General features: G+C 36.0%; 1 protein-coding gene across 2 annotated transcripts in view; it reads right to left on the reverse strand.

Annotated features, from left to right (window-relative positions):
- Positions 1-15,153, reverse strand: part of PDS5A (PDS5 cohesin associated factor A) — an 81,382-nt gene that overhangs the window by 39,381 nt on the left and 26,848 nt on the right. For both annotated transcript variants that reach the window (XM_063335672.1, XM_063335673.1), the window contains exons 3-8: positions 8,307-8,510; positions 7,780-7,866; positions 6,883-6,980; positions 6,263-6,389; positions 2,430-2,510; positions 805-945 (exon numbers count right to left, since the gene is read on the reverse strand). In XM_063335672.1, the coding sequence (XP_063191742.1) occupies positions 805-945; positions 2,430-2,510; positions 6,263-6,389; positions 6,883-6,980; positions 7,780-7,866; positions 8,307-8,510 (738 nt within the window). The remainder of the gene's footprint in view (positions 1-804; positions 946-2,429; positions 2,511-6,262; positions 6,390-6,882; positions 6,981-7,779; positions 7,867-8,306; positions 8,511-15,153) is intronic.

Consider the following 15,153-nt stretch of genomic DNA (forward strand, 5'->3'; position numbering starts at 1 on the left):
AAACCCCCACACAGTAATTTTTATAACATATATCCCTAACAATTTCAACAATGAACAATCTTATTTTTGTTTTAAAATAGAGTTTAAGACTATTTTACGTGTGTGGAAAATTAAACCGAAAATTAAGATGTTATAAAATAGATGTGCATGATAAAAGATATATGCAATTTCACCAAATACCTATTTCTTGATTATTTTTGTTTATCGTCACCTTACCCTGTATGCATACCCTGTATGCACACACATAAAATTACTTCTCTTGTCCATTTACAATCTTATGAAAGACAAATAGCTTTTTAATTAAAAAAACCCAAGCCCCCACATCAGGATGAATTAGCTATTTCCAAGGATTCAAAAGAAGTCAGCTGTCTTATTATCTGATTATGACAAATCTGAGAAAATATTTGGAGATGCTTCTTCTCTTATTAAAACATTATTTCGGAAAAGAAAATTCTGCAAATCAATACTGAATCTGACATACCTGCATTTCATGAGATAAGCCAACCACAACCTAATTACTTTATAAAATTTCCGCTGAAATCCAAAGATTAAGTACATATAACTTTTGTATTAGATATAATGATTATATATTTTGTGTGCATAATACACCTTTGCCAGCACAGAAAGCACACAGCTATGTACAACTTTCCTGTGTCCTTCCTTCAATATTACATTTCTCTTTATTTTAAAGTGATAAATATTAAATTTTTATCCCTCCAGTAGAACACTTATTAAATCTACAGCTCTGCACTCTTAATATCCACACAACTTTTATTACTCGTCCAAAGCATCATTGTCACCTACCTTCAGCTTGAATTCAAGCTGTGGCATGACAGATAGCAGTAAGTGAGGATCTATGGCAAAAAGCTCTTGTATCAAGTCAAACACGTGTTCTGATAAGTCACTTACTGAAGACTTTCCCAGTACCAGAACCTGGTTAAAAAACTAGAATACAAACAATATTATTTAGCAGATTTTCCTTCATTAATGCAAACACTATTTTAAAAAAATATTTTAACATAGTATCATTAATGCTTTATTTCTAATGGAAGGCACTCAATACATATTTTTTTTCTTTACATCAAAGCATTTCAGCCTTACAGTTTTGGCTCAAGCAAATTACCAAACAAACATCCTTCATAATTCAGTTCTATCACTTCTTTTAGGAATGATTCATTCATGGTAATTTGATAATTTATAATATCAATAACCATCTTGTCAGCAAAATTAACACGTAATAACAGAATTGTTAATTTAAAATGCATATCGTCCACTAGAAGTTGAGAAACAAATTTTGTATTTTATTTTTAATTTTCTTATCATTTAAAACCAATCCAAATTGAAGATCACCAAATGTTGAAAAAGAAGCTTCTCTACTTCTACTTTTAATCCATTTTAAAGAATGTCAGATGACTTTACGATGTGTCTTGTGATATTTGACGGTAATGTATCAAGGTTGTTAGTGATCTAACAGAAAAAAAAAAAGTAGCTTAAAATATGAATGATTTCTTTTGGATTTGTTAAATTTTAATATGCTTAATATACTTCCTATTAGATACTGTGGGTTAATATTAATATTATTTGAGCAGTGCAAATGCTACAAAGCTATTACACACTTGAATAAGAAAGTAAGAATAATAATATTAAATCAACTCAAAGGTCACTCTATGCACTATCCTGTTTCCAGCTATGACTAATTACAAAAGCTTAAAGAAACAGGGGAGTTGGAAAGTGGTACTTGTTAGTGAGACTCCTTGAGCTTTCAAATACTTACTGATTAATCTTTTATGAATTTGCCTAATTCCCTTTATAAACTACTCCGGCTTTTAACAATTCTATGGGCTTCAGCGCCAAGGGAAGGCAACAGAATGGACCAGGCTACATCCCCCACAAGACTGCAGTAGCTATTTTAATAGGCAGAACATACAACATTGACATTCAACAACAGGTATTACAGTAGAAGGAAGCCTTGTAAGAAACTCCATTCTTTTAGTCTTTACAACTAAAACACATTTATGATGGGGAAAAAAAGCATCTAGTAAAGAGCTGGTAGTTTGAAATGCTTCATCCTAGAGCTTGGTATGAAATTAGGCTGCCTGGTTGCTGGACATATGAAGTACTAACAATTCCGTTTATTGCAACAGGGTATTTTGGTGGTCACCTGTTTTCACAGCCTAGATTTAAGCTTAACTTCAGACTGAGATGGGTAAAAATTAATTTCCTCTTCCCTTATTTGAAACATCTGACATACTTCTTTAACAATTGAGCTAATAATATCCTATTTGGAAAATTATATTCTCTTAGCTGCATTACAAAATGTGCCTTTTATAAACAATATTTTTAAACAAACAAACAAATCTTCAACAAATCAAGACAGTAACAGGAACACTCGTTACTTGTAGCTAACATGGATTAATTAATTTACATACATTGGCAATACACGGTTCAATGGTCTGGACGGTCCTTTTCAACAGGACTTTTGCAAGATCAAATGCTTGTTTATTAAGGTTCTGAAATAAAGAAAAAATAATAATAATAATAAAATTTTAAAGAGACAAACTATTTCAGATGACTTTATTTTTCTCTCCCAACCTTAAAAGATCATGACTTTAGAAAGGTATGTTTTACCACCAATCTATTTGTTTTCAAAGCTATCTAAATTCAGTTCTGTTAATTCCAAAACTACAGACAAATCTTAAATCTAGTTTTCCACACACTAGAATGATCTAACCCAAAACCATCACTTCTTGCACATTCTTCTAAGACTTTGTCACTCTGGTTGTTACCTCTAGCATTACATTCATATCTATAAGAAGTTTTCACATGCAATCACATTAAAAATTTTGAAGAAACAATATTACACCTTCATACTTTGATAATTAACACGCACCAAATTTTTCCAATGAAAAATGAACTAGTCTAACTTACATATTCCTTAAAGACCCACCCTGTAGCAAAGTTCAGCCATGTCTAGAAGGTAAAACTGTGCACTGACTTCTCCATGGGCTGTACTGTGTGCTCTGAGATAGCCCACAGAAAGCACCTACACTTCAGCAGAGGCAGCTACAAACTTTCCAAGTAAACATTTGATTGCAACATGACAAATCTGAACATTGTTTTTATTACTCTCGGGCAAGATAAGGAATGTAGCTGCACATCTGAAAAATGTGGCTGTCTAAATCTGCACAAAACCCAATATGCAGTATCTCATCTCGTCTAGGGATTAATGCAGCTTGGAGGTGGGGGGGGAAGGAAAAAAAAAAAAAGGAAGATGGATTAGCTGATTGCCGTGAAAATTACAAATGACTGCAGACAAAATACAGGCAAAACCTAAGGACGACTGATTCTTGGAAAGACAGCATTTGGCAAGTCTACACTGAGAATGACTCCCTCGTGTTCTTTTAGCTGATGAGATGACAAACCGAAAAACAGTTCATCAACTGATAGTAAAGAGAAACAAACGGCCAAAGGCGCAAACAAGTATTTCCTCAGTCACCATAGCACTAAACTGATATCTCTTTATAGAAGAGAGACAGATACGTATAAACTCTTCTCAAATTCAAAACAAAACAGTTTCTCTCCAGACCACGATAAAAATCTTGTTGGCAGGTACGTCTGTATTAAACTAAAGGACTACCAATCTCCTACAGAAAATGTATTTTATTTGGATCTTCGATACAGCTTCAAAGATTCCTTGCAATGAAGCTGTGTTGGGGTTTTTTCCCCTAGACAAACTCTCCAGAGATAAAAAAATACCCCAAACCAACAAACCAACAGCAACCCAAACAAAAAAACCCCAAACCAAACCCGAAAACCCCCCAAAGAACCAAACACCAAAACAGCCTAGAAGAGAAAAAAAACCCAACCACGAAACAACAAAAACAAAACAACCCCACCAAAATGGAACAGAATACATTATCCCAAACACATATTTCAGCTCCTTTACAAAGACGAACTTCCATTAAGTGTAACAGTCTAGCCACACTGGTACTTTTTTTAATGTCGTAGCAGAGAATAACTAGTACTCAATTGCTTTGCACAGACATAAAAGTATTGTTATTATATGTTCTCTACAAAAAAACCCAAACTGTGCTTTTAAAGCTATGGTGCTTCTCATTTACATACCTAAGAACAAACAATTAATACAATCACAGAATTTCCTAGGAGAAGTGTTCACGAAAGTACATAATTACTGCAGTCAAACTCTGCTAGGCAGAGCAGACTAAAGAACTTTCTGTTGTTTGTTTGTTTTGTTGTTGGGTTTTTTTTTTGTAACTGCCATGGTAAAGAACAGTTTAAGTTCTATTGTTACAGGAAACAAACAAATTAAAACAGACCAAAATACTGACCAAAGTATGATAGCGAGCACTGACTACAGCTTATTATTTCCTAAGTCATGATGGCCAAGAGCCAGCAAGGACTGGCCACCAGCCTAGAGGCCAACATACTCAATGCAGCACAACCCAATATTTACACCAAGTTTACCTCCCTCTTTATCAGACCCTTGCTTGAGAATTTCCTCCATTAGGCAAAATTAGCTAACCATGTTAATGCCAAAGGACCATATTCACTTCTATTTTGCCTACACCGAGTAGTCACAACACGTTGCTCCATTGTACAAGGTTTACCAGGTCTTTGCACCCTCAGAGCAACGCCCACCATCATTAATAGCATCACCCAGCACCTGACATACACATCTCCACTCCTCTATTTCCACTCCTGATCTCTACTGCCTATAATTGATTAGAAACAACTTAGAAGGAACGGCATATTTCAAAGGACTCTTTTTCTATTGTTATAAGAGGCCTCCCTTCTTGTTAACAGTTTTAATAAGATATCATCTTGTTGCTGTCAATAAAAATTAGCTGGCAGAACGATATTCCCATCTCATGGTCACGACAGAAGGAATGTAAACTGACCTCAGCTGACAGATACTTTTATACACCCATTGCTAAGATTTCACAGGTGAATGACAATGGCCATGGCTTAGTCACTCCTGTGCTATACATTTCTATGAATTCTCCCTCTTCAGGTAACCAAAGGAAAACCCCCTACTTTTATGCGCTAATTTAACTTTAATTATGTAGTCATGGATGGAGCTGCCTTAATATTGTCACTATTTTAAATTAATAAATGAACAAACAGAAACACATACTCGGTAATCAGAGTACAGTTCATTTACTCATAATTGAAACTTACTGTTCTCCATACAGTTTTCAGTAAGAAGCACAAGTGTTTTAGCAAGGAAATTTCCTTGGTCAATGCAAGGCAACACCAGCCTGGCATCTCACTTTCCCTGATTTCATGGCTAAGGGAGTTCGGTTTATTATCCTTTCAACTTTATTTTAGCCATTATGGTAAAGGTACTTCAAAAGCTCAACTGCAGACCCAGTGACGAGATAATAAGTCACACGATGAAACCGGAAGGAAAGCATCAGTGACAGTTCATGAAGCTGACTGTAAAGGGTGAATCTCTGAAAAACCTGCTGAAGCAGCTGTGTAGTTGGGCTAAGACAACACCTGCATGACAGCAGCAATCTGCCAGGAGAGGCTCACATAAGACTCCTCTAGGAAGAAGCGGGGGGTGACTTCTAGTGAGTTAAAGGGATGCTGAAGTCTGCAAAGGGCAGGATGATTACGGAACTCGCAAAAGAATAGGGAGCACTAAAACCAACCAACCAACTAACTAAAAAAAAAAAAAAAAAAAAAAGTACACCACTTCAGGCAATAATTAGGTTTTATTAAAAGGGAAGGACAGTGGGCAGGGTGGAACACAACTAGGGAGGTGGAGGGGAGTCTGACTGGCAAGCTGAGGCAAGCAGCAGGTCACCACAGAAATCTTGGGGAAGTTTCTCCCCCCCCCCCTTCTTTTTTTTATTTTAAATAAAAAAATACTTCACATCTTTTCAATTAAAAAAAAAAAACAAAAAAGCCAAAAACCAAAACAACCAACAACCCACAGCCCTTAAGATGTAATGTCTTCCTTATTGCATATTACATTTGCTTGAAAATATTTTATTTCTGTTTCAGTAGAGAGTTCCTGAGGTGGCAAGTAGCAGAATCTCTTGATACTGAATAATCTAAACATAGCTAATGAACAGCATCAAATAATTCCCAAAGGAAATTTTCAATCCACTGTTACAAGGCTGGGGGCGGGGGGAAGGTGGTGTGATGGCTAAAGTGTGTGGAGAGATAAACAAGCAAAAATAAATAAAAATTATTGTTACAATGTTATGCTACTATAATATTTTACTTTGCAGACCTTGTGTGCAGGAATGAGGTTAATCAAAATGGAGTCCAGCAGCTCCTGAGTTACTCCATCGCCTTCCATGATGATAGAACTCATCAAATCCAGCATGTGCATTTGTACCTTCTGGTTGTGGCTATTACTAAGATGATAAAGAATATTATCAATAGAAAATTTTCAGACCCTGACAAATATTAACAGTACTGTTAAGAAACAATGTCTAATGCTGTCCAGCTTGTGCTCCCTTACACTCTCCACATCTCAAAACTCCAAGTTATTTTATGTGCCTTTCCTCTCTTACAGAAATCTTCAAAACCCTACAACACCCTAGCTTTGCATTAAGAAGTGAAACAAAACAAAATAAAAGAAAATCACAACCATGGAAATACAAATGTAGATAAATGAGTCAGAATGAAGTATATTCTTGTAACATGGACAAGAAGTTTTAAAACACATCTACTTTTAGAAATACACCCCTCCATATCGTCAGTAATTAACATTCAGTTGCTTTCCCTTTATCTCCTTGTTTGGAAGAACAGTTCTATTCAGACGTATTTATTTGTGCAAGGATTCAGTCTAACCCCAAAACTGATGATATTTTGACAGTTTAATATAATTGAGGCAATTCGACTTACTTGATAACTGAAAAAAGAGTCCTAAAAAGCTGAATAAAAATTTCATTGCAATCTTCCAACTCAAAGCAGATGTTGTAAGATTTAACCCAAGCTAAATTCTAAAACAAAAATAGGATATTCAGGATATTACAACTTCACATTAAGTCACATAAATATAATCATGTTAGTTACATTTTTTCTATTTAAGGAAAAACATTATACAATAGATTGTAAACCCTTTGGGGAAAGAGACTGGATATTTGCTTTGAATATAAAGAGCTCTTAACACAAAGGGGCTTTGCAACACACATCCAGAAAAAAACTAAATATAGGATAACCTGATTTCTTATGAATAAAAGCTGATTGGCAGAAATTGTTAATAAGTCCACGTTTCTAGACTTTTTTTTCTTCATGCTATGAAACAATACAGTTTTAAACATCAATAAAAGGTTTACAAACAAGATACTGTTTCTAAACACACACCGATAAATCACCCACATTTCTTGTCAAGAGTAGATTTTTCTAATTTTTTTAAACAAAAATCTTATATTCCTCCCATCATCAATATAAGCAGATTTGCATTTTAATCAGCATTTGAAATTCTCTCTTGATGAGGTAATACAACCTTAAGGGTGCACGATATGAAAAACAATGTATAGAACTGTAAGACAAAGGCTAAATGTTAATAAACACCAATCGTTTTAATGTTTCCTCAACTATAGGCTGCATGAACTTATTAAATGCAAACAGAATTATAACTGCTAAAAGGAGCAATGCATTGAACTTTAATGAGTTGGTGTGATTTACAGAATAAAAAAAATTTCCCAGGCATTCTGGCACATTTGGAGAAAGACTGATTACATTTCTTAGGCTTACAGAGCAAATACCACCTACTGAAAGTTACAATTATTGTGTTACCTCTAACAAGTAAAAGTATCTGTTAAATTGAGGGCTCTTCGTGTCCTCCAAGCCTTTTAATTGTCTTGTAATAAACAAGAATATGTCCTGTCAAAAAACGATAAAGTGTTTACAAGCTTGATTCATAAGAGAGTAAAAATACCACACTTTAGAAGTGACACCTACCCACATTTACAAACTTATGATACTGAGAACATTAAATTGTCTTTTTTGGCACTGACAGAAAGCTATCACCGATACGGATACTGGTTATCTAGTGTTCTTTAACACATCTCTGGCCCTTAAAGTACTACACTGATTCACAGCAACATCTCATTCAAAGCAACACTCATTCAAAGCAACATCTCTTCAATAAAACTGAGCAACAGTATAAATGCAAGTAAACAAAAAAATTTCTCAGTTTTTTGTTTTGTTTGGTTTTGGGGGTTTTTGGGGGGAGGGGGGAGTGGTGGTGGTTGGTTTTTTTTTTTCCCCTCAATAAGAGAATGAAGTAGGAAGAAAGCCTTTATTTTATAAAGCATTTTTACCTTAAGTTTGTCATGGGAAGTATATGGAGCTTCAGGAGCATAGATACGAAAGATATCAGCCAAGCAACATGCTACAAGGAGGCGCACATCTTTATTGGGATTCCTGAGGAAGAATTCAGATGCAAGGTGCAAGGCTAATGGGAGATACTGCTGCTTCTCATCTTCTGAGTCCTGGTCCATATCCATGAAAGTTTTTACCACCATCTGAAAAACACAGGAAAAATGAAACATTCAAGTGCTTTCTGCTTTTGTTCCTGATTACTAAACAATACGTTCTAAAAAGATGCAATGCTATCAATATGCATTCCATTGCATAATCACAGTACTAGAATTTTTTTGTTAGGACAAACATCAGAAAAAGAGACGTGTTAATCTGGTACTTAAAGGCTTACTGAACTCAGTATTTTAAATTAAGACACTGAAAAATGCTTTTGCAGCTCTCCTTATTTTGCCAATCTTAACCTGAGGTGCAGCACAGAAACTGGGGCACACCAGTGAAGTCGGAGACAGCAGCAATTCTTCATCAAAGCTGTCCCAGACCACTTCAAAGTGAGAGCTTGCCTCAGTACGGACAGTGCGAGCGGCTGCAGGCCATCTGGCCTAACGTATGGGCCATATATGATGCAGCTGCTTTAAGAGCTCTGCCAAGACTCGAGAGGAGCCTAAGAGGCCAGTATTATGCTCTGCCTGTATCAAGGCACAGAGCTCAAGAACTACTTTACATATGCACAATCCTTTTATTTAGTTCAAATAAACTAGATACCACATAAGAATTTAATCCCTCATGTAAAATATGTCTAACACTGCAGATCTATTCTTTATGCATATCCCAAACTGCATCTATAGCCTTATCCGTATAATGAAAAAAAAATAAATAAATAAACTACGTGGTCTCCTTGTTTCTTCTAGTGCAGCTAAGAACTACTAATTCCGATGAAATGCCACCAAGATTGCTTATTTTTATTTATTACACAACCCCAGTCAAATGAAACATATCAACATAATGATTTGAGAAAACTTACGTGAAAATTTAGTTTGAAGAAATAAAAAGTTGCCAGTTTAACTTTTGGAATAGGGTTTGTTAAAGGATGAGGATGACTTCTAGGATGTAAGCACAGAACCAGGAGGTGTGCCACAGGTTCTTAGTATGACCTTAGTCAAATCAGACTTTGTGTCCCATTCCTCCATGTCACTCGAGAATCTTTAGAGTTAAAACTGTGACAGACAGCCACATTGCATACCAGTTGGACTTAGTATACCCATTACACACATGCACTATACACAGTACTATACACAGTACACGCATTAAAGAGATGTAAAAGAAAACACAGAATTATAGATCTTGATGGGTCAAATTTGCCTCTAGACTATTAACACTAAAACACAAAAGGAGACTGAGCTCACGCAGCTAATAAACATTATTTTTTTTTATAAAACATTATAAACATAATAAACAAATAATAATTTGCTCTTACCACAATTCTTTTGTTATCATGTCATTCAAATGATACTAAGGTTGCTCCTCCATTACTAAGCATGCTCCTGCTGCCAACATGAAAACACTGCCTTTCAGCTTTACCTCCTTCCTGAGTTTTGGAACTCAGTTTAAACTCAGTAGATCTTATAAATTAAAAAAAAAGGTTTGACAGCAAACTCTTCTACATTGTGTTACTTAAAACTCCTCCATTTCTCTAAATGTACAAGTACATTCCTTCCTGAAGCAACTTATAGCAAACCCAAAAATCAGGAAAGAAACAAGAGAGAAGAACAAACAAACAAACAAACAACAGAATAAAAGAGAACTTTACAGCCACAGACCATAAAAATCCAAATTCTACCTGCACTGGCCTGTTTCTCTGAACATATTCTTAAGTTATATTTTGAAGCACTAGCTGAGAGGACAAAACTATCCTTCTAGTGACAGTACAGGTCTGTCTGTTACAGTGTCACACATCATCTGTCCTTCCTAGCTGCCAGAATTAAAAAAAAAAAAACAAACCAGGCAACCCAGCCTTCAAAACCTACCAATTCTTTCAATAAGGCTTAAAAAACAAACAAACAAAAATAACTAAACACAAAACAAACCACACTACCAAACCAAAACCCAACATGATGCAAAGCCAAAAAACCCAAAACCACACCATGCTCTCTCTGCTGATGGCAGGACAAAGAGTAACAGCCTTGGCTTTCAGCATGGGATTCAGATAAGTGTTACTAAAGGCCTTAAGAACAGGGCAGAAAGGACTAAAAGAGCTGTGGATCCTACCCTGGAGACTGATGATAAACTCTGTCTGTACCATATAAACTCATACCACTAAAGTTCCTTTCAGTCTTTCTACTAATGGTAAAGACAACATATATAAGCGATGTTTTGCTCTTTCTCATAAGCCCGATCTCCTTTCTCCCTATGCAAATCGTCAGCTTCATAACCAGAATACCCTCCTATACCCTCTCTCTCTTCGGGTTCTCATAGTCATATGACAACATGCATAAATCCTGCATATATCCCTTCTCTGATACGTCAAAAACAGGCAAGGGGTTAGGCACCATGGTGCTGTGAAAACTCACACAACTTTCCCATTCAGTAACAAAATGTTAAGATATTCTGTCATTAAAGTAATGAAACTAGTCTTTGGCACTGTCTTCCCTGTTTGAAAACACACCAGCCTGACAGATTTTCCTATGTTGGTCTTGTATTCAGAAGGAACTGCCAACAAGTATCCATAAAACCTTGTTCTATTTCCCTGCAAAGCACTCCTTGATGTTTCTTTTCTATTACAAAATAACACTTGGTCAGTAATTGGGCCATTGGCAAGCTGCAACTGCCATTTAACTTACTGATCTATGTTTCCTCCATTGCTTCTTTATAGTCCTTTACCTGCATGTATTTGTGTGTTCTCTTTTGTTTTCTAATAAAGTCTTCATCCATGACGTTCTGTTTATAGCACCCACAAAAAAGGAAGAGAACACTGTCTTCATCTTTAACTAGGATCTCAGATACCAAAGCAATACAAATAATGAATAATATGTATGGGGTACACAAAATATATAGTATAATGCAAATCATGAAACTAGTACATAAAGAAACTATAGAGGGCTATACCATGGTTAAAAAGCATGATGTAAATTCCTGCTAGCGGCAGGACACATATAAGATTTGGGGGAAAGGGAATTAATAAAGACTTCCATTTAAGTACAATCCATAATTCTGTTGGACTGTCACCACAGTTCAACAAAATAATTCTATAAATTCCTTGAATATATACAATTAACTATATCTGAAATCCTACAGCCGGGGAGTAGTCTCTACAGCCAAGCAACTACTGGCACTGATTAAGGTATTACGCAATAAAATTATTTCCAAATGCTTGCTAATCTACATATGAGATTAATTGTTTAAGCACAAGAAAAGGGAAAAAAATCCAGACATTAAATACAATATGTACTTGGCTCTTCACACTTGCTAGAAAGCCAAGAACTCGCTCAGCATTTCACCAGTTACAGGATTGGTGCTCTGATAGCACGACTGAAAAATTAGTTATCAAGCAACAACCAAGTCTTTAGAAGTACAAGTTATTGTATGTTTGATGAAATCACTTATTTGTTATAGAACCACATATCCTTGAGTACAACACACCAATCAACAACTGTTCCATGATTTCCTGGGGTACTTCCTTCTTTCTCTCCACAGCCATCACTTGTCTTGTTTCCTCTAAGACAGGAACTACCTTCCCTTCCTCCCCCCATGTTTATACGAAGTCTTGCTCTAGGACTACAGTTCACAAATACATACATAATACAAAGAAACGAAACTACAACATACTGCAAGTTCTTCTCTGTGTTAAGGTCTGAAAAAGCAAAGTCACTTCTAATCACCTGGGACCGGTATTGCTTTGGATACACAGAACCAATAGAAATATTAACATGTAAAGTTAAGCATGCTTATCCAGCCCTTCCCAAAAATCTGTCTTAAATTGTATTGTAGTCACAGTTCCCACTCTTTGTACATTTCCTACAACTCCATTAAATTTCCTGGTACAAATTAGGGGCTATCAGGGAAATTTAAGGGAGAGAGGAAAAAAAAAGCAGTATGCAAGTTGCATGATGCCTAATAAATATTGATAACATCTTATGAAGAACTGCTCATAATTGCTTCAGAAAGATTTTCATAGTTAAAATTGTTTAGCCATACCACTGCAATACCGGTATTAATTATGACAGGTAGAAATTGATCTGTTAAAAGAATCTGCTAAGGAAACAGAAAACCTGAAATAAACTCTACATATACAAAAGACTAAAGGTCCAAATACTTTAAAATTTTTATTTTTTTTAAACCCAAACTGGAAGCCACTCATAAAACTAGTGACATATGTAAACACAACAATGAGGGAATATGACAAAGCAAGTAAGGCCCAAAAAATTCAAGGCTGTGGTTAATATTTTATTGAACCAGGGGGAAGAAAAAATACAACTGCAGAGATGAGACGTGAATTGCTACCGCCAGACAGATTTTAGTACAAATATTTTTTCCAGGAACCTGCATGTTAAGAAAATCCTTACCAAAGTTATACATCACAATATATGTGTGTGAATAGGTGCTCTATTAAAGCAAATTACATCCAAGACGTGATCCAAGCTATCCCTCCTTCTAATTGCAAAAAAAGCCCAAAACAAACAAAACCCCACTCCAGTTCCTTTTTGTATTGAAGTTTTCATTTTAGGTCTAAAAGGAGTCTCAATTTCCCAATGTTTCAATTCAACCATTAAATACATATTTCTCTAGCAGAATTAAGTAGGTATTTCAGAGTTAGGTATTAATCATTATCACGATAAACCAGTTTTTATTTCAGGAAAAAGTGATTTTCAAGTTACAGTACTATTGTCTAACTGAAGTCTTCCTGTACAGTCAAAACAACCCCAGCTAGAGCATTTATATAAAACCCTACAGATAGTTTCCACCACAAAAAATTCTTACTGTCTTCTGTGCAAAAAGTAGGAGACAGAACAGTATTATTTAAATGTATTAATGTAACATCATCCATTATTTTCCAAACAATTAAGCACTCAATTTAAACAATAATTGCTAGCAAATGTAAACAAAATACAGCTATTCACATTTACTATTAAATTCATTCTGCATTGGTTTTGATTTAATGCATCTCCATTAAGTTATCACATACTGGTACTTCAGTTACCGTGCAAAAATAAAAGTGTTAGAACTCTTCTAGAAATTTTCATTATTGCCATTTCTACCATACTACCTTGAAATTCTAATTATCAGACCAAGATTTCACTTGCCCAGGCTCTGCAAACATGTACGTTAACTGCTCTGATTATAACATTGGAGATGGTACAGAAATGCAAATGCCTTCATTCAAACTAGCAAGAACAACGGCTAAATTAAGACTGATAACTCACTCTCAGCACATTATAAGCGTATTGAAAATTAAAGAATTTAAAGGTTTCTGGGAGGCGTTCACCTGACTGCACAAAACACGCACTGCGCAAGCCAGTCACTCTGGGCTACCCTTTCATCTGTCAGAGAGAAATGCACAGACTGGGACTGAACTGAAGGACAGATGTCTATGACGTTACAGACCTCAGCTCAGTTTTGCCCTGGAATTCTCCGTGCTGTCCATGAAAGCGGTCAGTGTGACTAGATGCCTGAAATGAAGTGAGATGAACTCCACCTGCAGCTTCTTCTGAGACTGTCAGCCTTTCAATTGCATTGAAACATACACCAGAGGTTGCCAAAGCGTTGTTCACAGCCTGCCCACACCTCGTACACAGTTTGCATGTGGCCTGTTTTCAGAGACAGTAAATCAGCACGGTCGCTTGCCCTTATGTGACTCAGCTGCATGTGGCTCTTGTGCAAGACCTGTGCCTCAGTCAGGAATACTAAACTTTTGCTCTTCGAATCCTGGTTTGCATTTATTGACCACGCAAGATTTAGGTGTATGGTTTGTTGGATCAGAAAGCTCAGCTACTGTGGAAACATACTGAAGGTCCCAGTATTACAGGGAGGAGAGCTATACAAACACAAAGAGAGGACAGGGTAATTGGTGTAGACAAAGACTCCAAACAGTGCTTGCAGAGAGGAAGAAGCAGCCAGATCTAGGAAAGCCTTGCTGCAGGTGGCAGGACAAACACAAACCTCCAAGCTAGTCACAGAATGCGGAAGGTGTGTGCAGGTTGCATCTGTTCTTACAGCAGCTTATTCATAGCATTCCAAAGAAGTAACACTGAACCACCCTTGGCTTGAAAAAAGACCAGGGAAGGATACTCAGTATCTAAAAATCCACCTTGCAATCATCAAAACATTAAATTTGACAGCTGAGAGAATTTGATACCATCTACTGTTACAGGCATAATATTAGAAGTTAACTTCAGTATTGAGATTAAATACAAAAGATATTTAGAAGTAAAACTTCCCGAAATTGATGAGAGTCCAGATGACTCTTCCGGAGCTTGGGCAGCTCAGGGAAAGATGTTGAGTGAAGGCTGAAATCAAAGTATACCCAAATGCTGCAATTTTCAACAGAGCATTTCTACTTTTTTCCCCTCTCATGGTTTCAGTAGTATTATGGGTGACCCTTACCATTAGTTATTAACAATAAATTATGTTGTTTAACTAAGACCTAATTGTAAAACATAGGAAAATTCACAAACATGCGTATCTGGAAAAAAATACTTCTACACGGTGCAGATTTAAGACAAGAAGTCTTGGTCTCCCTCAGATGTAGTCCTGTCTATCAGCCAGAACCACCAAACATGGAAAAATGTAAATTATTGTGTGGACAGAAACAAAATTAAAGATGTCAAAATATTCAAATCAGGAGGACCAGAT

This window comes from Chroicocephalus ridibundus, chromosome 5 (genome assembly GCF_963924245.1).
Source record: "Chroicocephalus ridibundus chromosome 5, bChrRid1.1, whole genome shotgun sequence".
NCBI classification, from domain to species: Eukaryota; Metazoa; Chordata; class Aves; order Charadriiformes; family Laridae; genus Chroicocephalus; species Chroicocephalus ridibundus.